Source organism: Diachasma alloeum, unplaced genomic scaffold (genome assembly GCF_001412515.2).
Source record: "Diachasma alloeum isolate Michigan unplaced genomic scaffold, Dall2.0 Dall_scaffold_00384, whole genome shotgun sequence".
In the NCBI taxonomy this organism is placed as follows: Eukaryota; Metazoa; Arthropoda; class Insecta; order Hymenoptera; family Braconidae; genus Diachasma; species Diachasma alloeum.
Window position 1 is genome coordinate 273,840 of NW_021680523.1, and position 27,487 is coordinate 301,326.

The window sequence follows — 27,487 nt, forward strand, 5'->3', positions numbered from 1 at the left end:
AAAAAAATTTTTATCTTCAAATTGGAAAATTCAACTCCAAGAATTTTGATCCAAAATATCTCAATACAATTATAGAATACCTCCTATTAAAAATTTCTTGAGAAGAAAAAAAAACATACAGAAAAAGTTCACAGAAACAACGCGTTTCATTTTTCAATAAAAAAAAAGGATAGGAAAGGACAGCAATGGACAGGGATGGGTGGATTGGATAGGGATGGGCTTGTTTTTCTCTGAAAGTTTTTCGTACGTGATGGGGTGTTTTTTATTTCCACACGAATTTGGAAAATGCAAGTTATGGAAAATTTAAATAAATTATCCACAAAGTAACTATCCATAGAGAGCCTGTGGTCTAAATTCTACTAGCAACTGCTATGAAAGGAATAACTCAACTAATATCAGAATTTCTCTTCCACTTAGCATCGTATTGTGGAAGTACCGGGTCAACGTGATGGAACGTTCACATATTATTATGAGAAATACAAATTCTACCGTGATTATCGCCAGACCGATGATGGTGAAAAATCTTACCTATGTGCCCACCGTGGGCAGGGATGCCAGGTGACATTGAGGGAAAGGGTTGAAGGTAGACATAATGATTCAGTTCAGTTATCTCACCTTTCCGATCGACGTGTCAAGGAGGAGCTACTCGCAGAAATGAAGAAAACGGACAGTATTGATGTGGATGAGATGAACAAAGAGTTCATTGAAAGGTAAAAATCTCAGTACATTTGTTACTCGTAATGTAAATTTGATAATTTTATACTCTAACGTAAAAAATCGTAAGACAATTAAGACAGCTGTTTGAAGGATAATACCAAATTATAATATTCCTGAAACTATCGCTGAGACTGCGTTTCTAGTTAACAAATTCCGAAAAGGTGAAAGTATTTTCAAGGGAGTAGTTATGGCTGGAACTCACGAGGCATTGATTCTGGCCACGAATGAAATGATGGGTGCATTTAACACACTAGACATATATGCGCGCTTCGCGCGCGTACCACCCGTAAGTTCGAAATGGTCAAGTCTAAATCATAATTGACTTGTTGTTAATTGATTATTCTTTATGACTTATAGAATGAAGAGATATAATATCAATATTCATTTCATCTATATTAGTCGATATTTACTTGATGATCTCAAGGCAGGCTGCAAGTAATGCCTTTCTCTCACCATTCATTTTTCATCCCTTTATTGAAATATAGTTTCCCTTTGAATCACAAGAGCTACCGCTGGTCAATATTTTCCTTTCATTTATATAGGATTCATATAATTAAATACTCTTGACTTAATAGTAACGTGTTTATTATTATTATTATTATTATTATTATTATTATTATTATTATTATTTATTTTCTGCGTATGGAGCACATAGCCCCGTTGCAGGGGAGAAATATTATACATAGTATATACATGTGTGTATGATGATATTTACATTTGGCATGGAAAGTTGGTAGAAATTGCTAATTAGAGAAGAATACAAAGAAGTGCAGATGGTCTTATTGTAGGAATATTACAATAAACAAGAGATCAATTTAGTTACGCACAAAACTGATTGATTTTTGGAGCAAACGTATAGAAGCATTTGTCTGATCAACATTTCGTCTGACTGCTAAACAATTCAGAGCAAATTTATAAATGGCCTTGATTTCGGAGTAATTAGCATTAAAAATGATATTTCCAAAAGGACGGTTGGCAAAGTGGGGGAAACCACTGTACAAAGTTTTGCGCATACTGGCCGATACTGAACAGCTCAAGAAAAAGTGTTCAAGGGTATCCTGTTCATTTTTTTCACAGTATTTACAAGTACTCTGGGGACTGAAGGATACTTTCGCATTCGAAACATAAAAATAACAACTAAATTTGTTCGCAAGTCGCAGTTGACCAATGATTCGTTTAATATGTAAGTTGTGGTTATCAGTGAGGTATTGAGATTTCCATACATGTGATTGGGGGCAGAAGGGAGGAATGGACTGGCAGGAGGCAGAGACAGACCACCTCTCAAGGTCTTCACGTCTGAGGAGGTTTTCAAAATCGGCAAAAATTTCAATAGTTTTGGGGGCTAACGTTGAATAATTCAAGTCATCCCAGAGGGATTCATGATTAGTTAACTCAAGGAATTTACGAATCTGGGAGGCCCAGTTATAAGAGTCATTACAGCCGGAGTTGGAGCTCAGTTGAATCAGTCTAGTGACACAAATTCTGGGGAGAAATGAGTTTTCCTGCTCAAGAATTTTCAGCAGCCAGTCCCATGATAACTTCATGACTCTGTAACTCACGTGAACAAGATTAGTTTCAAGCCTCAGTGCCCAACCTGGGGTGCACCCAGGGAGGTTCAGTGTGCACTTGAAAAAATCTTGTTGTGCTTTTTCTAAATCCTCATTCTGAAGAAGGCCCCAGGAGGGGATAGCATACAGAAGGGTGGAACTTATTAGTGAATTATACAAGGTGACGTATGTTCTCCAGGAACTAACATTCAAACTAGTGAGACCCGCGAGGGCCGCCCCAGTTGCCATTTTAGCCTTTGTAATGGCGTATCTGGCAGCCTCATTACCGAGTCCATTCCTTGAGAGAGGTATACCTAGGTACAGATATGATTTGACCACCTCGAGCTCAGAGCCCTTATATCGCTTAAATCTAGAATTTAAGTATTTTATTCTACCTGTTCTCTTGAATACCATGATCTTTGTTTTTGAAACGTTCACAGCAAGACCATTAAGATCACAATAATCCGCGAGGGCGCCAAGTGCTCTTTGCAATTTGATGTGCGAATCTACCAAAATAGCTGTATCATCAGCATACAGCAACATCAAAACATCTGTGACGCCGTCAATGTTCAATCCGGAGATATTCCTGTCACGGAAGAATTGTACGAAATCAGAAATATATAAGATGAATAAAAGAGCACTCAGCGACCCTAATTATTTTTGAACTCATCCCAAGATTGTTCAGCTTGGTCCAGAGTCTGTCATGAGGTATCGAGTCGAAGGCCCTTTGGAAGTCGACAAAAATACAAAAAACTTCCCGTTTTGGCAGACGTAATTGGAGCTGTACAGCAGAAAGAAGGGTGAAAATGGCCTCGGTGCATCCCATGCCCTGAAACCAAACTGAGACTGGGGCAGGATGTTATTCCTTTCGGCCCAGCATTCAAGCCTTTCCTTGATGACGTAAGTGAAGATCTTAGTGAGATGGTTCACAAGAGCGATACCTCGGTAATTAATGGGATCAGCCCTATCCCCTTTTTTGAAAATCATGGATAACAGCACGTTTGACCAATCCTCGGGACAGATCTCAGTATCAATAAGAAAATTGAAAAGATCAACCATATACTTTCTGCCACTGAAGGGCAGAGCAGAATAAAATTCGTTGGCAATGAGATCCGGGCCCGTGGCTTTGTCACGTTTGAGTTTTTTAAGAATCGATTCTAATTCAGTCAGAGAGACATGCTGTTCCAGTTCCGGGACGAAATTAATTGTTGGAATGAAAATGGGAATACCTCTTGGCGGATAGATTTTTTTGCAGAAATCATTCCAATGCTCAATCGTGACATCACAAGTGTACTGTGCTTTAGGTTTTATTTTTTTTAATGTTTTCCAAAAGGAATTAGAGTTAGATGGATTGTTTAAGGTGTAACGAGATTTTCTCCTTACGGGTTGAAATCCCCTTAAAAAGATAAGTGAACTCTCAAAATTGTTGAAGAGAGATAAGTAGTAACACCTGGAGAAGCGCCTGAAGAAAGCCGGGACTAGGTGAGATAAACCACAAACCAATGAAAGACCTAAGGCATAGCGGTTATGGGTGAAACCGCGACCCCTGGAGGTCTGGAGGGCGTTACTAGACTATCGCCGTATTAGAATTCGCCCTGCATGTGCTAGGGGAAACGGGGCCGACGTACAGGCCGTCCAACTGGGCGATTCTATAGGCTATGTCGGAGTAGGCTAGGGACCAACGGCCAGGTGAAAGGACTGGTACCTCCGTGATCCCGTCGGATTGATTGGTGGGGATAGGGTAACGGAATGACCTATCGTCGCCGAGATATCCAGACTAGGAGGCAAGGCCCTAGTAAGATTCCGAGAGAGTCGCACGCGAGCGCTTGAACCGAGAGGTTGAAATAATCTCTCGGCGTGCTGGATGGTGGAATGGCTGAAGAAGCCAGGATAAGGAGTTCCGGACTCCACGTCGCCTCGGTGAATAACCGTTGGCGGCGAGCATAGTTGGATGCTCCTGCATCCTCCACTAGTAAAAAAGGAGTTATTTCGGCACACGAGGTGACGACTTTGTTGTTCCGGCGTCATCTGGCGGGGCGAAACAAATGCCGAGCGCATGGGCCCGTGGGTCTGGAGTAGAGATCGTCCTCCTGTCGACCCGACCATGTGCCGACATTTGAGTACCCGGAGGCGGTGACGAGCGATGACCGAAGCGGTAACTGGTGGCCGAGAGTGTGGGTGGTCGTGAAGTGGGTAACAGTGTTCCACTTTGGTCGGATCAGCCTCTCGGCGTCCCAGGCTCTGAGGAGTCCCGGCTGATTCGCATTTAGCTCTGAAAAACTCCCCCGAGTTGAAAGACTCGGGAGGAGAATGAACACTGGCAGAGTCGAAAGATTCTCCAGGAGGTCATGAATTTAATTCATCATGGAAAGTGATGCCGCAAGGTATAATACACGGCTTGCAAAGGCTCGTGAGGATGTGGTGGTAATACTCCTGGTGGACCTCGCCCACTCTACCGTATCACGCTGATGTTAGCTAGGCAACCCATTGTCCAGCCAAAAGTCCTCTGAGTGGACGAGTTTGCCTCAGAGGCCGGTTTTCGTCGAACCTCCCGTGAAGGTTCGGCTGGCGTCCGACTATTGAGCGATAGAGACGGCTAAAAAGTAGTTTGGATTTTTCCTAGGTGAACAACCCGGGAAAATATCCTTACAAAGGCTACAGTTATCAGGTTTTTATATTCCTTTTTCTTGAATTTAGTCAGAGATTTATAATTGCGGCATTTTTCATAAAAAATTGAACGAGTTGCTTTACAGTATCTGTTCTTTTTAAATTTTCTGCTGAATTTCACTAGATCTTTCCTCCCAAGGCGCAAGGTAGGGTCCTTTGCCCAAGGAGGCGAGTGCGCAGACAATTGCTTAGCAGAGCGTGGGTTGAAAGACTGCAAAAAGCCAGCCTGGGTGGCAGCATTTACTATTGAATCCTTGAAAAAATCGTTCACTTGATCAGGTGTTACATCAGGATGGCATATGAAATTTACAAGCGAAAAGTCTATCGTCTTAATGTAAACTCCAAGAGCGTCAGGTGAAGACGGGATCCATTTTGGACGTACGATAGGGTCAGTAAGCTCGGTGTTAGCAAGGGAGAGGGATATAGGGACAGAGTATTCAGAGACAGGGAAACGTAAAGAGAAAATCACAGGAAAATGGTCGGAGAATGGCACAAATGAGTCAACCTTTAGATCGAGAACTAAATGCAAGTGCGAGGCTTTCACAAATACCAGATCAATTACACTGGTTCCAAGATGATTTAGGAAGGTCCAGCTGGCAGGTCTGTCACCACTCACTCTACCATTGATGAGTATATATCCATTTTTGTTCATGAAATCCATGAGAGGACGACCTCTATCGTTAATATATGTATCCGAGTTTAAAACTTCATCAAAACAAACTGTATCATCAAACAGGTCAGGTGGTAAGGTGCCAGAACCGCCAACACGAGCATTCAGATCGCCTGCAATAATAACAAAATCATTTTCATATCTTTCTTCAATTCTGTCAATCGGGTTTTGCAGTCTTTCTAAAAACGATGAGAAGTTAGACTTAGGCTTGACATAAACATTACCAATGATGATATTGCAATTTTCATATACAATTTTACAAAAAATCCAGGAGCTACAAATACTTATCAGAGTAGATGGGAGCTTGGAGAGGACCCCAAGACCTCCACTAGGTCGGCCAACATCACAGCTCGAAGTAGCATTTTTCCAGTGGCATGCAAATTCATGTAGACTGGCTGGGATGTAAAACGGAGCAGCAGGTAACATGGTTTCACTGATGTAGAGGATGGAGGCGTCGTACGTCGGTGGTCCACTCAAGATCAAATTTTCAAACCCGTATAAATTTCAGAAGACCAGATGCAAATCTTTGTAAACTGTTAGTTTTTTGACTTGTCGTTGTTGTGGGGGAGGCCAGAGCTCACTGTAAATCGGTTGAGATGTGCAGCTACTTGGTTCTCACCGTCACAATCCATGGTGAAAGAGTTAGACTTCATCGCAGCGTTGCTCTGAGTGATGGGAACCATCTTTTCTAACGAATTATCCCAACGATGTTCAATATGGTCAATAGCCAGATTTTTGGTATTATATCTGACATGTTTTCCTTCTCTTTTAGCCTGATATGCCATTTCTCTGATTCAGCGAGCAACTTTACTTTCATAAGTTGTTAAATCACGTTCAATATAAACATTGCGAAAATGAGATTTCTTAGCAAATTCTTTCTTGCTTCCAAGAATCTTCGATTTGGAAACAGCATTGTTGAGCTGTACGATAACGATGTTCGGGCATTTTCCTTTGAGAGCCACAAAACGAACCTGCGTAACAACATCCGTAAGATCAAATTCAGAGTTGATCAGATTATAAACATCCCTCTCGGCTGTGGCGGCAGTGGTTGTGAGACCACGGATGACGATATTAAGTTTTTTGCTTTCTCTCTCGAGGTTATCAATCCTCTTTTGAAGCCCGTCGATAACTAATTTCTGTTGGGTTGGGGGATGCTGAGGAATTCCTTTTGATTCTATGGACGCAAATTTCTCAATAACTAATCTCTTAAACTCATCATGTTGTGATTGCAGGTGCTCGTTGTTGGTGGTGATTTTGACCTCAAGGTTTTTACATGTCATATTAATATCATTTTTGTAAGATATCAGGTCTTGTTTCAGATTATTGGTCAAGTCGAGAGAATTTTGGATGAGTTTGGTGAGTTCGGTAAACTGTTGTTGAGCATGATGCTCCATTCTAGGAAGTCTAGTCTCAATAGTATCTGTTGCTTCATTTCCGGATAGTTGAGGAATTTCGTGGTGATTCATGTTGGATGAGCTCTCCGAGGAGGAGAGAGTACTAGTAACAAATTCTTTGCTAGAGAAAGAATCAAAATGATCACTACTAGAAGTGCCCGAGGTTGAGACGGTGGAATTTTCGAAGTGTGGACTTGTATTTCTCTTAAACGAAAAATCCTCTAATTTAGATTGTTTACATCTATGAAGAGGGGCAGGTGATTTCCTCTTACGTTTGACGGCTGGGAGTGGGCTTGAGGTAGCGACTGGCGGATCAGAGACAGCTGAGACGTCTGTGGGGGTAGAGCAGGAAGAATCCTTATCGTTTGCTGGGTTTCTTTATCGGCCGGTGGTACAGGATCCGTTACGGATAAACTCATCACCACACTACAATCCCCACTGTGCTTTGCGGCCAGCAGCCCAATATTTATACCAGGTCAACATAACCCAACTTAATTAGGTGGAGAATTCGATTAAGCCTGAACGAGATACTCTTGTAGAAACGAGTCAGGTTTATTTTGCAGGATGGATAAAAACCTTCACTCTCAATTTAAACACACCTTCGGTTGCCAAAATGTAAAAAGAAACTTTGAAAATTGTCGACTGTAGGAGTAGGTAAAAATCACGATGTTTCTCGTACAATGCGACGACAGCACCCCAGTAACGTGTTTATTACAGATGAAAAGAGATTGGGGTGAAAATTTAAGTTAGAGAGAGGAAAATAACCAATACGCAACTACTCCCTCTTTTCAAAAAGTTGTCACCCCGACAACTACATATCTGTTAAAGGCAATTGGAATGAAATTTCAGTAAATTAATGACTGAAATATCGTCTCAATTATCTGGGGCCTTTAACCCAACTCTCTTCCAAAACCCAGATGGAAATAACAGAAAGAGAGAAGGTTTGACTCGAAATACTTCATTTTCTTCTTTCTTCCAACAAAATATTTTCCAATTACCTAGATGATTCTCGAATTCGTCCAATCATATAAGAGAGGGAAGGATTCCAACTGGAAAAGAAAAAGTTGGGATCAGTAGATTTCAATTGTTCATACAGATTTAAAAAAGGTTTTATTATTATAAATAATAATCGATTCACCTATTCAAGTTGCATCAAGTATCAATTATTGACAAATATTTCATGGTAATTCATTGTCATTTCTAATCTTCCTAAGATTGACAAAGAGTTTTAAATGAAAGAGTCTTCCGAAATTCATTGCGGCCATCTGCTAAATTCAAGAATAAATTCGTCAATCTAGGCTCATCATTACACAGAAGAATTCTCATTTACTTAATTTTTAGCTGATTTTTTGATGATGTGATTATCGAAGTACATATCAACGTCATATGAATCAACGCTCAATTTTTTCTATTTTCATATCTTCAAATATCATCATATTGGGTTGCAGATAATCAATTTTATATTTTTCTATTTAAAAAACTGACTGGTTTTATATAATTTCCACATGTTGTACAAAATTCATGAATATATGTTCTTGTATTTCCAGAATTGTCCATAGAACATTGAGTCATATTTTTCTATCATTTTCCAGATTTTCATGAAGTATTAAATCGACTATTTATTCTTTATCAATTTTCTTCTGACTCAAGTGTTCGTTTTTCATGCTTTTGTATTTCGCCATAGAAATGAACCTGATTTGCATTATATACATGCCATTCAAATTCAATGGGATTATCACTTATAAAATACGGTTCCATTCTCCAATTTTCCTGTCTTGTAGGCATTCTGGGTATGGCATTTTCGATGTATATTAACTTGAAAAATGAATTCTGTTATATTTATATATAATTAAATTTATTTCCAATTCATTTTATTGAACTAACTTGATAGCTTCTCGAATTCCATAATAATTGCGCCGTTTGTTCGTCATAAATTTTTATCTTGAAATAATTCTCGTTTCGATTGGACCATCCATTGTAAAGGATAACTCCACTCACTTGTCTTCTATTCACTAATCGGAGTGCACGCATTGCCACTATTATACCTGTTAAACTATTAATTTTTTTTTTCATTGTAATTTGTCATTTTAAAATTATTTATTTCCATTATTTATAAACTACTTTTTAGGTTTCTCTTCTTCAATCGAACCGATCGTTCCTATAGAACAGGGATATTCCAAATTCATTGCCATTTTATGAATTGTTGGCTGGCTCTTGCAATCGTTTCAATAAGATATTTGAATTTTATATCTGTAAAATAATTATCTGTTTGACGATATATTTCAATTTCCTTAAATAATTTGAAATTTTTATTCATCTCAAATACTTCACTTCATTGAAAGTTCTATTCATCTCAAAAACTTCAACTAATTCGACTAATATTATTCACGTCTCAATTCAGAATTAATTACAGAAATGAATAAATAATTCAGTCACCTGAAAAAATATATTATTATCCATATTTTCATTAATTTTTCTCATTATAAAATTTTCATCAAATCATTAATATAAATGTATTCCATTTTCTTACATTGAATGGATTTTTATGATTTTTTTTTATGATTATTGTTTATAATTTTTCTTGATTTTTCATATGTCAATTGCCTTCGATTATGATGTTTTTTCTGAGGAGGTTCTGAGTTTAGGCCTTCTTTGTATATCTATTTTATTAACAAATAATGACTATATTAACTTTTTTTTTCTTTTTGATGATGATATAAATAATACATTTCTTTATTCTATTTTCACATCTTACCTTTCTGTTTATGTAGTATGATGCACAATGAATGACGAAAATGATAACAATGAAGTATAGCTACGTCTCCCCTGGTCGACCGTAGTCTTTTCTCGAGGTCTCGTTTGATAACTTCAATATTATTATTTCCGAAATATGATTATCTTGTAACTTTTTATAGCCTGTGTTGAGTAGTGAAACCATATCATTTAGATATAATGTTGAGGATTCTGATTCCGATATGATATTGAATCTAAAATGAATTTATGAATTTTTCAAGATAATAGATAATGAGTTGTTCATATATAATAAAATTATTAGTACATGAATAGAAGGAAAATATCTATTTTTTTATTCCTTGAATCGTTTAGATGAGGCGATGATATCATTAACTAAGTAACAAAGACACGTATCTCCATGGCACCTTATAGCGACTTACACATCTTTAATACTTCGCTAATGATTATATTTATATTTTGATTAAAGTTTAAGTTTTCTTTCTGTCAAGGAGATATAAGACTGAAGGTTTTGAAATTCATTTTTCGAAAATTACTCACATAGAGCACAAGGATGGAGTGTATAAATTTAATAAATTTTGAAAAATATATAAAGTTCTATCCCTTTTAGGTAGTCTTTTAATTATAATCTTTCGTGTTATATTTTTGGAGATACAAAAGAAACTGTAAATGGTTTTTCATTTCTTCCCAATGCTCCAATGCGATTAATATTCACAATCAGTTATTCATTTTCTCCTATACTTCAGAAGAGAATTGTAATAGATATTTACATTACTATTTAAGAGGGTCAAATCTGATTATTCATGCTTACTCGATTGTTTATATGTTTTGAAGATTTATCCAGTTTTCATAATCATTATTTTTATTTGTACAATTCTTTACAAACTTCATTTGTTATTAATTTGTTTTGGCGTTGAATACCAATATAAATTTTTAATGAATTCCAAGAGCGAACTCGTGAAAGTGAAACATACAATTGTCCATGGTTGAATACATCTTTCCTGAGATCAATGCCAATTTTATGAAATGTTTGTCCTTGTGATTTATTTATTGTTATTGCAAATGCCAGTCTGATTGAGAATTGTCTTCTTGATAAAGAGAATGGATATTTATCGTCACATATTAAAGTGATACGATGTAAAAAGATATCTCCAGCTTTATCTCCGGTTAGAATTTCACAACGAAGAAGGTTATTTTCTAGTATTTTCTAGGACGAGTAGTCTGGTACCATTGCATAAGCCTTCATATATACTTAAATTTCTTGTCAACATTACGATTGCAAAACGTCGTAAACATAGTTCATGAGGTGGTAAACTCATTGGATTGAGAGTATTCAAATATTCAGGACCTATATCTGAATTTATTTGATCATCAGTGTTGCAATCTTCAATGGTATCAACACTGGTATAGATACGTTCTGTGTTGATATCCAATAATTCCACGACTTTTTTATTAATGTCGTCAACTTGAATATTAGTGGGCGCTAAAATTGCACATTGTGCTGCTTCTTTAAATTTATTATGTTTCAATAAATTTTGAAATACATCTTCTGCAATATCTACATCCGTATTATCGACGTAATTATCAGGAATATTTATCTTATTATTGTCATCATTTTCAGTTCCATTACCAACATCGAGTAAAAATTTTGAGAATTCTATTTCTTCTGGTAAAGTACGCATATTTTTTGTCAAATGGAACACAGAAAAGAATTTCCATAATGGACTGTATTTTATAGACAAATTTATAGTCTTTCCTCGTGTGCCTCCGACATTCACGGGTAGAAGTTGTCGAAAATCACCACCTAAAACAACAATTTTACCACCAAATAATATGTTGTTTTCCATTATGTCTTGTAGAAGACGATTCATTTGTTCTAATGCAAAACGCGGTGCCATTGGAGCTTCATCCCAAATGAATATATCCATTTCTTTCAATTTATTCGCTTCTTTTGTGTTGGGCTTTATTATGGAGTTTGAATCGACGTATAATGGTACTGTCAAACCCAAAGTTTTATGGACTGTTCTTCCATGTGGCAGCAAAGCAGCGGCGATACCAGTAAAAGCCATCATTAGGACATTTTTTTTTGTCCGGATATGAGATGCCATAATGTGATATATATGAATGTTTTTCCTGATCCACCAGGTCCATCAATATAGAAAAATTTATTCATATCTTGATTAATATTATCATCTTCTAAACAATTCAAAATAATATCTGTTATATTTTTTCGATCTTCATTTAATTGCTCATAATATGAGACTCCTCTTTTTATAATGTCTTCGAAATATCCATCATTAGAAATCTCCATGTCTTTTTCATCTATGAATGGCATTGTGGGGAAATCCTTCAAATTTTTTCCTTCTTCTTCCAAGAATTTTTCAATTTCATTTAATGCCCTAGCTTGTGCTTGTGTTATACTGAATGTCCGTGTATAATCTTCTGATAAAACAATTTTGAATTCTTCCCATAATTGTTCAGGATGTAATGGCTGGCAGTGTATTAAGATTCGTGTGAATAGTCTACGTAATTGATATGGCATCATCCATATTTCGGCTTCATGCAAAGCACGATTCCATTCATGATCATCGGCAATCAATCCTAACATAATACATGCATCTGTGAATGATGAATATAATACACTATGTACTGTTTGTAAGTCATTGAAAGATGTTGCTCCTCGTTGAGTCAATAACAGTAGCCGTAAATGATATAGCTCTATTTGTGTTGGGCTTATTGAATATATTCTGCCAATGATTTTGAAACAACATTTCCTTTTTCTCCATTGTCCAACCGTTTTATTGTTAACTTTTCTTTTAACGAATGTTTAATGTGTTGGTATATCACTATAAAGATATTTTCTTGCTTCTTGATTACGTTCATTGAGAGCGAAATAGTCTATCAGCAAGTTTTTTTGTTTCAATATATAATCCACTGTTACATCTTCTGCTCCAGGATTTACTGTGTGATTCTGTTGATGTGGTAAATGAATCGGTAGCCTCACGATCGAGTGACTTTTTATTTGCAGTTTTTTCCCTAGAATCCTACAACATGCTTCTACAGGTCCTACATATCGTGCCTCAATACGTTCCTTAATTTCATCATGTACAATTTCATGCATGTGTGTTGCCATTCCTTCAATCATTATGTTCGCAGAATCATGTCCTTTATATATATATATATATATATATATATATATATATATTTGAATAGATATTTTACTGATTTTATACTGGCAACCAATTCAACATTACAATGACAATTGAATTTATAGAGAATTTGTGGAGAATATGGAACTACATGATGATTGTCTACTGTATAATTATGTGGACATTCATAATGCTTTCCATTATCTCGTCGTCTATAAAATGGATATTTATCTTCATCCATTACGGTTGTTTCTTGAAATGATTTGGGGAATTTCTTTGAACATTGCCCATTTTTGAAACACCAGTCTCCACACGGGCCGTGTATCATGTGCTGCATGACGATTTTAAATAATTGTGGATATGTCTTTGGATCGGGAATTTCTGTAGAAATAATTTTGTCTACGGTTTCTGGACTGGTTATTTTTGAATTTCTTGTCAATGTAACTAATAAATGTAAATGTGGCAGTCCTCATTTTTGAAATTCAATCACACCAACATAAGCTTCGGTTTTTCCGAAAATTTGCTTTTTGGTTATGATATTCAATAAAGCGTTAATTTTTGCATTAAAAACTTTAACAATAATTACTGGTTGATCAGATGGCTGTTTATCAACATCTACGTTTTCACGAATTTCTCGCCAATTAGGATTGCAGGTCATGGTTATGAATAGATCTGGCTTCCCATATTTTCTCACAATTGCCATTGCATCCTGATAATTCTGCGCCATGTTACGTGGAGATCCAATGAAGGTAGATGGTAATATTATCATTGTTCCAGTTGTTCCATTAACGGCTTCGGCTTCAATTTTCATAGCATCAATAACACCTTGATAACTATTTGCACGTAATTTGTCTTGATTGCTTCTGCAATATTCAATACGATCCCTTTCAACTTTGACATAACTATCCACTATCCATTGTTGGAATAACCTCCCACCACATAAATATGGATTGAAGTCGTCACGGATAGCTATCAAGTTTTTGATATAAGCTGACCGTGAAAGTCTTCTAGAATTTCCAATGCGTGTTAAATTCCTATTCCAACCTCTATTCCCCCTTGGATGGAAGAGTGGATATATCCAAGGTTCTACATTTTCATCCATTGATGTGACATTCTTTAATACTTTCGTTGAACTATCTCGAATAGTGACATATGTTTCTGTGATGTTTCCATCGGCAGTTGTAAAAACAGCAGCAACTTTATTTGATCTTTGTGCATCATATCGCCCAGTATCTAATCCCGATCGTGGGATGAATGACATACTAACTTCAGGAAGCATATCATCTTCATTTCTACTGAATGATTGTTCTCTTAATTTTTCAATTTCCTCCTTCATGATAACATAGGCTCCAACATAATGGTTGTCTTCTCGAATAATACCATCTAAGAGTTCTAAGAGATTGAGATTTAATCCCGAAAAATTGTCCAATCTTTGTTGATTCGTTTGGGAGGGATCCAATATGAATAACTGTCCATAGCTTGCATTAGCATTAGGTTCAGGATGGAAAGCTGTATTTATCTGATAATATATATGGCCTTTTACTTTGAAACAGTAAGGTCCAGGGCGTCTTCCTTTGAAATTTGTTAAATTTGCATTAAATGAAGCAAATGATAATGCACAATTATAACTGCGAATATTGCGGAAGAATTCTGATGAATATTCATGTCTTCTATTGAATAAGCAGCGGAGTGTACTTGGAAAGTTATCAAATGATGGTGGCATAACTGCTTCATGGCTACAACAATCATTGAAAGTTGTTTTTCCACTGGTAAGAATTTCATCTTGAAAATGTCTTGCATTACAGAAAGAGCATCTTATATTCATTGGTCCTAAATAATTTTCACTGTTGTTTTCATTATCATTTACATGCAGCTTTCTGTTTTTCATTCGATATTTTTGTACTCGTTTGAAACGCGATTTTGCTTATATTTTATTTCTTTTTTTCAGCTGACGTAGGCATTGTTTATTCAATTTATTTCTCTTCTTTCGTTCTTCTTGAATTTTTTCTTCTTCTCTAGGAGTTCGTTCGACTTTTCGGCGACCCATTATTACTCTTTTCTCTTTCTTAATCGAATGACTCGCAATAGTATGCTCTATTTGGAATAAAAATCATTATGGTTCTATTATTATGGTTGTATTATTCAATGATTATAATGAAAAAAACTTAAATCGTTGAAATAATCTTTTTTATTCATTTTCAGTATTGGACCTAACAACTTCTAAGTGGTCTCATTAGATTTCTGAGATGATTTGCAATCGAAATAGACTATTGGGAGGATTTCAAATTCATTTTTCGTCTTTTTCTCCCTTAAATTGACCTCTAGGGTTTAAAGGACGTTAATTTGGTATCATTCCGGTAAAGGTAAAGCACATAGCGACCACCCCCTCCCTCCCCCCTCTAAATTTGTTGAAAACTTTTTTTTTCAGTTCCACATTAAAAAGTCACCGAATCGCAAAATCCCCTTTTATGGGGTTATTTTCCACCTCACTCTACTTTTTGAAATTCATTCCAAACTTCTAAGTGCAAGCTTATGACAATAGTCTTTCTTCACCCTCCTCTAAAATCTGAAATTTATACCAACTATCTAAGGTTAAGCATATGGCGATCACTTTCCCTCCAAAATTAGAGGAAACATTTTTTTCTGCCCATAGAACACTGGATCACAGAATCCCCTTCTATGGGATATTTTCCAACACAATTTATCTATCCTCCTCTATCTTTTACAATTTATTACAAACTTGCAGGTGTAAGCATATGGTGATCATTCCCTCCCTCCCCACAAAAAAGGGAAAGATAATAATAATTTTCTTGACTTGCCAGTTTTTGATACGTTGCCTATTATTTATTAACTATTTGATTTTCAAAATAATCACTCAGAGATTTAGAAACCAGCCAACTTTCTTCTAATTATTTATTTCATTAATAGAATATTATACGATTTATCATATTTTAATATAAAACGTCAAATAGTTAAATAGACATCTAAAACAAGAGAATGTTCATAGAACCAAATTTCAGATGATTGAAATTTTCTGTTCGACAGACATAATAATCCATTAAATATTCTCGGCATTAATTAGTTTATTAGGGATTAGACACGAGCATAGAAATAGTAGAAATTCTAGAACCTCTAAAAAGAGACATTTTTTAAAAAATTAATTGACAGAATTATGACATTGTCTTTTGATATTTTTTTTTTATCTTAAAAAAATAACTAATTGAAAAGATAATCACTAAATAACGAAGGAAATTGACAAACTAATCTCAACAAATTTCCAATATAAGCATTACTTGAAAAGATTCTAATGCTCTCCCTCTATTTATTGGAAATCAATTCAATTAGAGCTCATTTTTCCTAAATTCAGCACCCCCCTTAACTTATCAATTTAAGCTAGACAGATGATCATAACAATGATACGAACAGAATATTTTTTTGATATTTAGAACACAGAATGTTACAATTTTTCATTTTGATGATTATAATCACATGAAATTTTTCTTCATTATATTCCAAAGAAATTTAGCATTGAAATATCTATTTTTTCTTAGATTCTGGAGACGATTCGGTAGGATGACTCATTTTCTGTCTTTTCCTACTACTTTCTGCTAATACATCCCTTGGTAAGGTTGATGATATGTTCACATCATTATTAGCATTTCGTAATTCCTTTCGTGACATTATCTGTTCATCAATTTCCCTAATATCTTCAATTTTCGTCACATCAAAATACGGAGACATTGCTAAAATAGAAATATTATTAATGATTACAATAGTTCACTTCACAAGTTCTTATCGATAATGTTAAATGACTTTTATAAAAGAGAATTCGTTCATATATATATATAGACATAATATTTAACATAATTTCTTAATTTATCATCTCAAGAATAAATTATCCATTGAATAAATTCTAAAAAAAGTTCCAAAAAGATTCTAAAAAATCAGAAAAAATAAATGTGAGAAAGAGTAACAAAAAAATACCACAAAACTAATGATCAAAGGATATTAGATGACTGGGCACATCAAAACAATGTTAAAAATAATCATTTAAAATTTTCAGTAAAAAATAAACATTACCTATTGTTTGTAATTTCCCTATAATTTCATGATCACCGATGTTAAAAGGACTCGAGAAATTTGTAGCGAAATTCTTTATACGAATGGGCAATTTGAGCCTGTTATCAGCAATACATCCATAACAAGTGTTATTCGCGGAATTTCGTTGATGAACTACGACTGCAAAATTAGTTTTTATGTAACCAATAATCCCTGAAAATAATTTAGACAATTAATAATTTATCATTTTATTATTCATTCTACTCATGACAGGTGCAATGAAATCAACTTACGACAGGTGCGTTTGAATTCCATGATTTCTGATAAGGGCATTGTTCTGAGATCTTTCACTTCTATTGTATGCGTTCCCAGTTTATTGACTTCTGTATTCGAATTGATATCCAATTGCAACGGGATAGTTTCACAATTATACCCCTCATTAGTTATAGTTGCTTTAGCGCCATTAATATGTATAACCTGTCGATAATAATAAATTTTCTTAATTCTTTTCATTTTCTTATTTCATTAATTCAATAGTAGGGGGTGGTGGGGCAAAACGGCCACATTCAATTTTTTTTTATATTGGAAAATTAGAAAAAAAAACAGAATCAATGAGCCTTGAATGCAATCAAGGCTCATCAAAAAGAGAACTTGTTCGACCAGTCCAAAATCTCCTAAAAAAGTCAGAAATCATCTGGAAAACTCTCCAATTATCCGAGTATTATTGAATACATTTTCAATAATACTTGGTTGGTTATAAGAATGAAATATGCCTAAGTCAAGCATGGCGGAATAGATTGGGGACAAAAAACGTTTCATGGATTTTTTTAAAGAGGAGGAACGGCTACAATTGTTATTAATCAAGTAACCAATGTACGTGAAAATTGGTAATGTCTACAGGATAAATTAAGGTTATTATTTTGATATATGTTCAATTTCTTTCACTTATTTCATTAGGTTCTGTCGAATGATATCAACGATCAAATGTGAATGATCCATTTCCAAAGATCTGGAAATGACTCAACTTCAATAAGTACCTGAAATGCATAGTCTAGCATTGGTCTAATCAAAGAGAGTAATCAATTTTCAGCTTTCCAGACGTTCGCATTGGTTTTCGCATATGCTCGGGAGTGCTCGGTAGAGCTGTCTGAAGGTATTTTGGACTATATCGTTGGGATGGCACCAGGGATGACGAAATGTTCAATCAGTAGTAATAACTGCAGGTAGTGATGCAGTAAAGGCTACCCGCTCTTTCTTCCCCTAGGCCAAAATCCAGATATGTTGGCTGGATTTCGTCCAGGTAGAGACAAAAACTTGACTTTTTACCCTTCATAATTCTTATGTCCTAAAAACAAACGCTTCTTTCCCGATTTATAGACTGTGACGAAACTATGGGACAAAGTCTTCAAAGAAGAAAAATCACCTTTGAAACTACTTTTTTCTTGTTGGCTCCTTGGTCTGTGCAAACCAACAGACATTGAAAAAGGACTGCAGATAATCAAAAAGGATATTGATGACAATGTACTGGAGTATCGCGAATCATCCTACTTCTTTGAATCTTTTAGAAGGGACTGGCAGCATAGAATCGCATATCTTGTTCCAGCCTTAAATGCATTTCAATTGAGCAGAACAGAAGCACTTGGTCGCTATGTTGCGGGAAGATTACACGGCTGTAAGAAAATCTTGCCATTTATTGGTAAGCAATTGCAGGGGGAGCCTTTTTTTTCCTTCCTTCGGGTCTGATGAAATTTGAACAATTAATTTTGGCAATTCCAGATGAGATTGACAAAGTATTACAAAATGAAGTAGTAGTAATGGGGAAAAATAACCAGCGGGAAGCTAACAAGGTAGATCGAGTAAAAAGCATCATAACCCCAACGGATGAAAAGAGAATCATACGAACCTATCAGGAGGTCTCCAGTGGCAGGTATTTATAACGTCGTGGTTACAGTGAATCACATGATCATTATAAATCACACGTGATTGAATACTTATTTAGCATTATAGAAAGACCTTCGCAGAGTTTTTTGAATATACTTTCAGTATACCATTTACTTTCGGCATTTACTCTACGATACAAATAAAAAGTAAGAATTCGATTTCATAAATAATAAGTCAAAGTTTGATAACTTTACATCCGTTTTTATATATATATATCGCTATTGCAGCTGACAATCACCGGCAGCTTTTCTCAACCAGTGATTTACAAATTCGAGGTGGCCCCAAAAATCTCCAATTCTCAGGACTACAACAGCGACGCGTTGAAGGTAAATTACAACTTCGAATATTGAAAACGGAAACAATCATAAGCACGCCTTCATATCATGTAAATGTTAATCAATCATTTTTAGCAGAGAATAAATCAGATGATCATCAATCCAAATATTTCAAACCTGATAACACTACAAAAGCTCGAACGAACATTGCTGACGAGACAGGAAACAGCGGTATGTCACATGTCAACATTTTACTGAATGGAGAACATGTATTTACCTCAATTCTTCATTTTAGATAACGATCTGGATGATAGTAGGATTATGGACTTCTTCACGGCAGAAGAGCTCACAAATGATGATAATTCGATGAAAACCACCCCTCAGAGTATGAATGGGGAAATTGAAATCCGACATCCACTTTCTCTTCCCGACAGGAATGAAAATGATAGTGGCATCATTGGAGACTCAGAGGGGAATGAAATTAGCAATAAAAAATCATCGAAAAAAACTCAGCAGGAAGGTTTGTTCTCAATCACCCTATATTAAATATGTAATACACCCTATATTAATAATGTAATGGTTAATTATGTAATGAATAAATTGACACAATTGTTATTGTAGGCTGCGGGATTCCTGACAAAATTATCAGTGAGACAGATGATGTTACCCCTGTGCGTCGTGTTTGTGATGACATCCGACAAGTACGAAGATACCGAAAACAAATACTTATGGAGCGACCGTTTTTCGAGTGAAAATACCGACCCAAGAATATGAATAATAATGTAAAATAAAATAACAATGTATCAAAGTGAACTGACTCATTTATTCCCGATGGAAAAAAAAATGATATAATCATTATTAGCATATCCACTAAATCTACTCAATTATTCTTCAAGGAATTTTATATTTTTTTATAAAAATGCTTTCTATTTAAAAAAATATACAAAAAAAACAAAAAACTCGAAAGAGTTACGGATTTATTTTGTAGAATCCGCAAGCAAATAATAGAATTTCCGGTAGAAATGCTAGTTTGTTCTATCAATTTTTTTCGTACATCTAACACCTCAATTATCAGTATGTTTGTAACACCTGCCTGAAAAGTTCACTTTTCGGGGCGGTTTAGCTTCGCTTTACGCACTCGACATTCACTTTACCCACAACCTTAAACTTTACGCACTCCGTGCAAAAAAACAAAGAGTTCACCCACACTGCACCCCCGAAAACTGAACTCGGCAGGTGTTACGAAAAATAATATGTGTTACACGAGGGTGCGAAAAGGTGCAATTTTGTGCACTAGTAACATAATGTACTATTCATGGGAGTTCTATTAGAATTCTATTGAAATTCTCGAGACAATGATTCATACAGAAAAATCAAAATCGATTGTCTTTTTTCTGTCAAATATCTTGTGAAAAATCCCACGGCGACGTCACATAATTTCTAATAGGATTGACGGAAAGAAAAAAAAAATTCATTAGGATTTCCATCAATTTCTAATTGGATCCTAACAGTATTCTTATAGAGTTATAGAAATTATAGAAATCCACTAGAGTTTTTTACATGCAGCGCTAGATTTTTCTATTAAATTGTTTCACGCGTGGTGTGTCGTGTATTCGGGGCAAAACGGTCAATTATTATAAGAATGATTCTGTGTGCAACTGATCAATTATAAATTAAATTAAATTACGTTATCTTCCTGATCGATGATTTAGTATTAATACCATTATTTTAGATACCAGTGATTTGAAAACCAATAATATTTTTTTTTCATTAATAATAATAATGATAATCCTTTTCATTTCAATAATGTTTTTGATTCATCATTGGTCTCCTCGGATCTTGACAACTTCAGATTAATCAATTATAGTTCAGTATTGATTGATTAATGGAGACAAATTTCATTAATTAACCATGTGCGTGCGGATTTTGATGGTCTATTCAGGTAGTACGCCCCTGCATATTCCATTTCAGAAATATTTGAGGCCCCATAGCGCCATCCCTCAGAGGCAATTGGTATCAATAATTATGCTCTATGGGTACCAAATTCATATAATTTCTATAAGACTGACACTGTCTGACCGACAAGTCATATTGTGAAGATTTGGGCCCGTGGACAAATAGTCCTCTGCACTACTGTTTTTCTGGTCACTTGTGCTGTGCACTGTGGCGCTACGTGTACACAAGAGTCCTACGGACAGTTGTGCCCGGACGGCTGTAAGCACCCCAACAAAATTTTGCCCAACGATCTCTCTCGAACAAACGATGCGATTCAATTTTTTTTTGTAATCAATCCATCTTCATGGAACTTAGAACTGATTAGATTCTGAAGAACATCGCCTCAGCGGTTCTTTAGATATTGCAGTAGAATTAGTAAATCAACGTCGAAAAATGACATTTTTTTACAAATTTGGCGATTTCTCTCAAAGTAACGATGGGATCGATTTCTCTCCATCATAATCGATGGAGCTTTGTGTACCTAAGACTGGTTCAATTTACTAATTTCACGCGGTTCTGCATGACGTCTAACAGAATTTTTTTAGAATTTAGAGTAATGTGGCCAGTCAATTTCTTGCCCCGAGTCACCTAAATCATACGATTTTTTGTAACTGCCGCCTTATGCTGGACAGTCCACCAGCTCCAGCCCTGTGTCTTTCACTAGGCTAATGAGGCTGGTCACCGCCACTTCATTTAGGTCAGCTGGTTCCATGAAAGCCTGGCCCCAGCTCCTATATCTACGTATAGCCAGTAGGAGGCATTCGCACTGAATATGTGCGGCGTCCTCTCTACCGTTCCCGTATATAGTCTACAGCCTGCCTGTTCAGCTAGCTTCATGTTGTACACGTGAGCCCTGAGGGTAGTGTGGCCTGTGAGAAGTCCTATCGCGACCCTCAGATTTTTCCTGTCCAGCGCCAGAAGTTCTCTAGCCCTTCGATTTGACTGCTCCCCCATAAACAGTTTAGCCTGTCTACAGGTTGTGCTAGTTCGTCAGCGTTTTTCGAATTCTCGCTGTAGGTGATCTTTTATGAGTTTTTTTCCCACTGCGAAAGCCACACCAATCAGACCCTTCGGAGGAACATCTTTCGTTCCTCTTCTGGCCTGCCAGTCCGCCTCTTCGTTACCCTGTATTCCGTGGTGGTCCGGAGCCCAGATTAGGGTGACTTTATTCCTCTCCCCTAAAGTGGCAAGTGCTTGCATACATTCCCACACCACTTTAGAATCAGTAGTGGCTTTCTCCAGTGCTTTTATGGCCGCCTGGCGGTCGCTGCAGATGTAAATTTTCATCCCTTCCATCTCTTTTGCTACCAGGTGCTCGGCACACTTGGTTATACCTAACACCTCGGCTTGAAAGACTGTTGTATGCTGGCCCAGGGGGGAGCTTTCCCCGAACCCATCCTTCAATCGATAGATCCCCGCCCCAAAGCGTGCATTGTAGCCAGATCCATCGGTAAACCAGTAATCCTCCAGTAATCCAGGGCCCAAGGGTCCTGGTTTAAGTTTTGAATCTAGCCACTCCTCTCTGGATAGTATTCTAGTTTTGAAGGCTTTATTAATTTGATATTTTCTCTGAATCCGGTCAGACTTGTCCGTGAAGGGATTTGCATTAATCAAGCAAAGTTGGGTATGAGCTTGGCCTGTCGATTTCCATTCCTGCTGACACCGTAGTCTGTAGGCTGTTGTGCTTGCACCGCTAATCACTCTGAGGTCCAAAGGCAGGATACTGAGTGCTATCTCTAGCGCCTCATTAGGTGTGGTCTTCATGGCCCCCGTCGCGACCCTCAGGAAAGTTCCCTGTAGGCCCTGCAACAGGTTCCTTGTTTCCACCCTTCCTGCCCTTGGCCACCAGACTACCGCAGCATACATTAGCCTTGGTAACAATACCATCTGATAGAGGCATAGTGTCATTCTGGGGTTTAGCCCCCAGTTTTTCCCAATGGCCCTTCTGCATGTCTACATGGAGGCAAACACTTTGTTTCTCTGTATATATATGTGATTCTTCCAACTGAGTTTATTATTTAGAATTACTCCCAGATACTTTACTTTGTTGGTGTAGTTTACTACCGAGTATTAAGGGTCTGATCGTCTCTGGCTTGTATTTTTTTGTGAAGACTAGGACTGTGGTCTTGGCGGGATTCACCGAGAAGTCAGTTTCCCGGCACCAGCTCTCAACGATGTCAAGTGCCGTCACCAGATTCCACAGCAGAGGTGAGAGAACTTCCCCCTGAGGACATCCTCTGGCTCCCTTCTATATAGCTTTGTCCATGATTAGCCGACAGTCTTCTGCCCCTTAACATGGTCTGTATCCAAGCAATGATCGTCCTAGGGATCTCATGCTTCTTCATAACTTCTTCTATGGTTTTGTTCGAGATGCTGTCAAAAGCTCCCTCAACATCCAAGAAGGCTGCTATGACATATCCCTTGGCAGCGAATTGTCCCTTCACGAGTCCCACCAGATGGTGTAGGGCAGTATCCGTTGATGGGCCCCATTTTTATGAATCGGTCCACAAGTCTTTCCAGCGTTTTCAATATGAAGGATGTAAGACTTATTGGGCGGAAGTCCTATGGTTTAATATACCCAACATTGCCCGGCTTTGGAATGAAGACTATCTTAGTCTCGTTCCATGACCTTGGAACATGTCTCAGTGCTATACTGACCCTGAGGATTTTGGTGAGAGGTCCTATGATGTTCTCCATCCCCTTCTGCAGCAGGGCCGGGAAAATCCCATCTGGCCCCGACGCTTTGTAAGGCTCAAAGGTCTTTACAGCCAAGGGCCAGTCGTGAGTTTCGTGTTCGCCCCTTCGACTTCGCCTTGATTCTGTATCTCCTCCCCGGGATTCGGTGAATCCCGGAAAGTGTGTTTCCATTAGGAGTTTGAATGTCTCCTCCATTGTCTCCGTATTGCTCCCATCCGGTGCTTTTAGGCTCCCTAGATATGTGGTCTTATTTGTACCAAAGATTTTCGTCAGCCTGCCAGTCTCTGATTGGCTCTAAATGGTGCTCGTGAAAGCCCTCCAGCACCTGTCTTTGGCGGCTTTTTTTTTATTGCCTTTTTGTACTTTGCGAGAAGTCCCCTGTAAGTTGTCCAGGCTGTTTTTTTACGGGGACCTTCCCTCGCATTCTTTACCTTGTTGAAAGCCTTTCTGGTTTCATTCCTGAGTCCCCCAAGTTCGTCTTCCGACCACCAGGGTATCTCAGTCTTCCGCCTTCTGGGCAACAACTTACAGTTTTCCTCATATAAGTCAATTATCACCCGGTGCAAGACCTTGGAGGCCTCTTCCATCATCTTCAGCCTAAGTTCTAGACTCTTCCGATAATTTCCCCAGTCGGTCCGCCATAGGTTTCTGCTCCACTCAGTCGCTTCCTCAAAAAGAACGGACATTCTTACGGTTCTATGATCCGTGGCCGAGAGGTCCTTTGAGACGCTCCAGTCTCCAACCAAGCCAGCCACATAATCCGTTGCCAGAGTTATGTCTAGTACTTCCTGTCGCCTACGGTCCATGAAAGTTTGTTCTGTCCCCCTGTTTAAAATATGGAGCCCTGCCCCCATGATGGACTCTTGGAGGCTCTCTCCTCTGCTGTTGCAACCGGTGCTCCCCCATGCAGCATGATGGGAGTTTGCATCACAGCCCAACAGGAGTTGAAATCCCCTCCTTTTCACATGGTTGCACAGCCCCTTTGCTTCATCCGGTGGGGGTGGCTCTGTTGAGTCGTAGGGCATGTAAGCCGACCCTACTATTATATCCATAACCCTGCCTTGTCCTAGGTTTAACCTCACTTGAGCCGCAGTTAGGTCTCCCCCGCTGAACTGTGGACAGAGAAAAAAATCTAATCCTTTAATAATTAGGCAGGTGGCTCAATTTTTCTGGTGTATCGGCATGATGTACCTTGCCACAACCAGTCAGTACCTTAATAGTATTTTTGATTATCCAAGGTTCTTGGATCAATGCTATTACTGTCTGCATCCCAGCTAGAAGCTTGGCTAGTGTCGCCGAAGCCGCCTTACTGTGATGCAAGTTGATCTGTACGATCTGTACCCGATTCATAGCTATGATAGCTATTTCTCTGATACTTCAGTCGTACCCGTCTTCTTTACCTCACGGCGGTCTCTCCCCAGCTCCCTTACAGTAGCCTTTTGGAGCCCACAGTGAGGTCTGAAGTTGCATGCCTTCAGTCCAGCAAGCGACCCGTCATCGACCATCGCAGCGAAGTGGGCACTCTTGGCGTCCCTAGATTCGCTGCCCCGAACGACGATCCACTTACTGGCCTTCAGGCCTGCATTTTGCTTCTTAAGAAAACTCAATGCTTCCTGAGAAGTAATTTCCGGGTCCTCCACATGTATCACCACTCGATGCTTCTTAGGAAGCTCCGAGAGCGCCACAACGTGGATGGTGTGCCCCGCTATTTTATTCATAGGGAACAGACTCTTCAGCCAGCTCCCTATGGCCTCGTCTGTGCAGTTCACCACAAACGCACCGTCCCTCTCCCAGACCCCATCGAAGGTGGGTGCTTTGACTCCGTCTGGTAAAGCCAATATGACCCCCTTCAGGAGCTTCTTCACCTCTGTGACCCCTCCGGTGTCCAGCTTTTCCGTCCGAAGCTGGTCCTGGTCCGGATACGACTGCGGTATCACTGCCAGCTTTAATGAGTTTGCAGTTGTCTGGGCATATGTGCCCTGATCCTGCTTCCTCATTTTTTCTCTCTTCGCCTGGTGGTGAGACTAGGCGTGGTGTGCTCAGGAAGAAGTCGTGTTTCAGCCCTCTTCTGAGCCCCCACATCACCAGGCACTTCAGCCTAAGATGCAGCTTCGACCAAGGTTGCTAATGCCCCCGAGGTTTACTGCTGCCTCTGCCTCCTCATCTTCTTCCTGGCGGCACCGCTCAGCCCGCCTCGTTTGTTTTCTCCCCCAACCGAGTCAGTCCGAGAGTCGCCAGTGGTCCTCTCCGGGTGTTCGCCATCACTGAGCCCACCCGGAGAAGTTTCTTCAACTAATAGTTTTTCAAAAAATGGTTTCCATTCTTGGTCCCACGTGTAACACGGAAGAGCGCTCTCACCCGGTCAGAGCCGTATGCCGGGCCTTGGCTTATCCTAAGACTACTCCCAGATGTCGCCCGGTTTCTGAGAGGCACCGTTAATGACACAGCTCCCCCTGTGCCACGCATCCCTAGGCACGGTTATATTACCATAAGGTCATATACTGGTTGTACACCAGGCCCCTTTTTAAAGCCTCCCCCGCCCGCAACTGAGCCCCCCTACCAACGACAAGGTGGAAACCCGGTCAGGGGGGCCGACGTCTAACAAATTGCGTATATTTTTTTATTGAACAAACGTTCATTGCGTTTTTTTATGTACCATTATAATCTCCAACAATTCCCAAAAACATTTTTTTAGGCGTTATGCAGAGATGAGTGAAAATAATAAATGGAAAAAATCCAATGGATGGGATTTGAATTAATTTTGTGTAATCGATGCGTCTCCACATAACTTGATTCTCATTGGATTTTGAGCGAAATCGCCTCAGTGGTTATTGAGTTTTTTAAATAAAACTTTCGAATTCTGCAATTAAAAAAAAGGGAAAGTTGGAAAATTTTAGTGGGTTAACTTTGAAGTTGCAAATTTTCAAGTGGATCAGCTTCGGAGTTGAGAGAATTTTGAAGTGGGTCAAGTAAAGTGGGTTTAACCCAAACTTGATTGAAGTTTATAACTTAAATTGCAAATGCGTTCTTTGCGAAATCACCCTAAGGGTAATGCCACAATGGATGCAACGCAAAACGGATGAAATAATTATCTAACTGTTTTCCGAATATTTCTGACAATGACTAGCGTTGCATATAGCGTGCGCTGCATTCACTGTGGCATGACCCCAGCGTTTATTAAATCTGCGAAGAAACTTTCCTTCTATGGGTATTTCCCCGGAGAAATGTGAGAAAAGATTGGATAAATACAGAATAAAAAAAAGTAATGAAAGAAAAAACCAATGGTCGGGAAGTTATTGGTTCGACCCGTCATGGGTCACACCTAATTCCACCAACTCCTACCGGTCATACCCCAAGGAGGAAGCGCGCGAAGCGCGCGACCGGGCCTGATTTTTTGTAAAGTAGTCGGACGTTTTATTTCTGCTTATTAGTTTAATGACCGATTGATGATAAATGATAGTTATTTCAACCAAACTTGACAATACTTAATTCAAATAGAAATTTATTATGAATTATACAATAAATGAAAAAAAAATTGAAAATTTAGTTCGTAGACAGGATTAGATGGTTTTTTTCCATACAAGAAGATGTAAAAATGAGATGAATGTGACTAGGAAATTATATG

At 38.1% G+C, this 27,487-nt stretch overlaps 3 protein-coding genes across 9 annotated transcripts in view; 1 reads left to right on the forward strand and 2 right to left on the reverse strand.

The window, feature by feature from the left end:
• Positions 1–423: 423 nt before the first annotated feature.
• LOC107041869 lies at positions 424–20,002 on the forward strand. 7 transcript variants are annotated; one of them, XM_015262669.1, is made up of 10 exons: positions 424–558; positions 607–710; positions 18,045–18,254; positions 18,332–18,650; positions 18,731–18,881; positions 18,962–19,041; positions 19,123–19,221; positions 19,306–19,401; positions 19,466–19,690; positions 19,792–20,002. In XM_015262669.1, the coding sequence occupies exons 5-10, from the start codon at positions 18,769–18,771 to the stop codon at positions 19,920–19,922; spliced, it is 744 nt and encodes a 247-aa protein (XP_015118155.1). In that variant the 5' UTR covers positions 424–558; positions 607–710; positions 18,045–18,254; positions 18,332–18,650; positions 18,731–18,768; the 3' UTR covers positions 19,923–20,002. The 7 variants fall into 7 exon arrangements, 6 of the variants coding, with proteins under 6 accessions (XP_015118155.1, XP_015118156.1, XP_015118154.1 ...); XM_015262670.2 differs by lacking the exons at positions 424–558; positions 607–710 and adding an exon at positions 16,362–17,865; XM_015262668.2 differs by lacking the exons at positions 424–558; positions 607–710 and adding an exon at positions 16,362–17,827 and having other exon boundaries at positions 17,912–18,254.
• The window catches only part of LOC107041870, a 45,397-nt gene continuing 34,089 nt past the window's right edge, over positions 16,180–27,487 (reverse strand). Inside the window, exons 2-4 of the mRNA XM_015262675.2 lie at positions 17,248–17,431; positions 16,976–17,167; positions 16,180–16,638 (exon numbers count right to left, since the gene is read on the reverse strand). Coding sequence (XP_015118161.1) covers positions 16,433–16,638; positions 16,976–17,167; positions 17,248–17,287 — 438 coding nt within the window. The 5' untranslated portion in view covers positions 17,288–17,431 and the 3' untranslated portion in view covers positions 16,180–16,432. The remainder of the gene's footprint in view (positions 16,639–16,975; positions 17,168–17,247; positions 17,432–27,487) is intronic.
• Positions 22,156–23,116, reverse strand: LOC107041864. The gene is made up of 2 exons (XM_015262662.1): positions 23,030–23,116; positions 22,156–22,968 (listed from the first exon to the last, which is right to left on the reverse strand). The coding sequence occupies exons 1-2, from the start codon at positions 23,114–23,116 to the stop codon at positions 22,156–22,158; spliced, it is 900 nt and encodes a 299-aa protein (XP_015118148.1).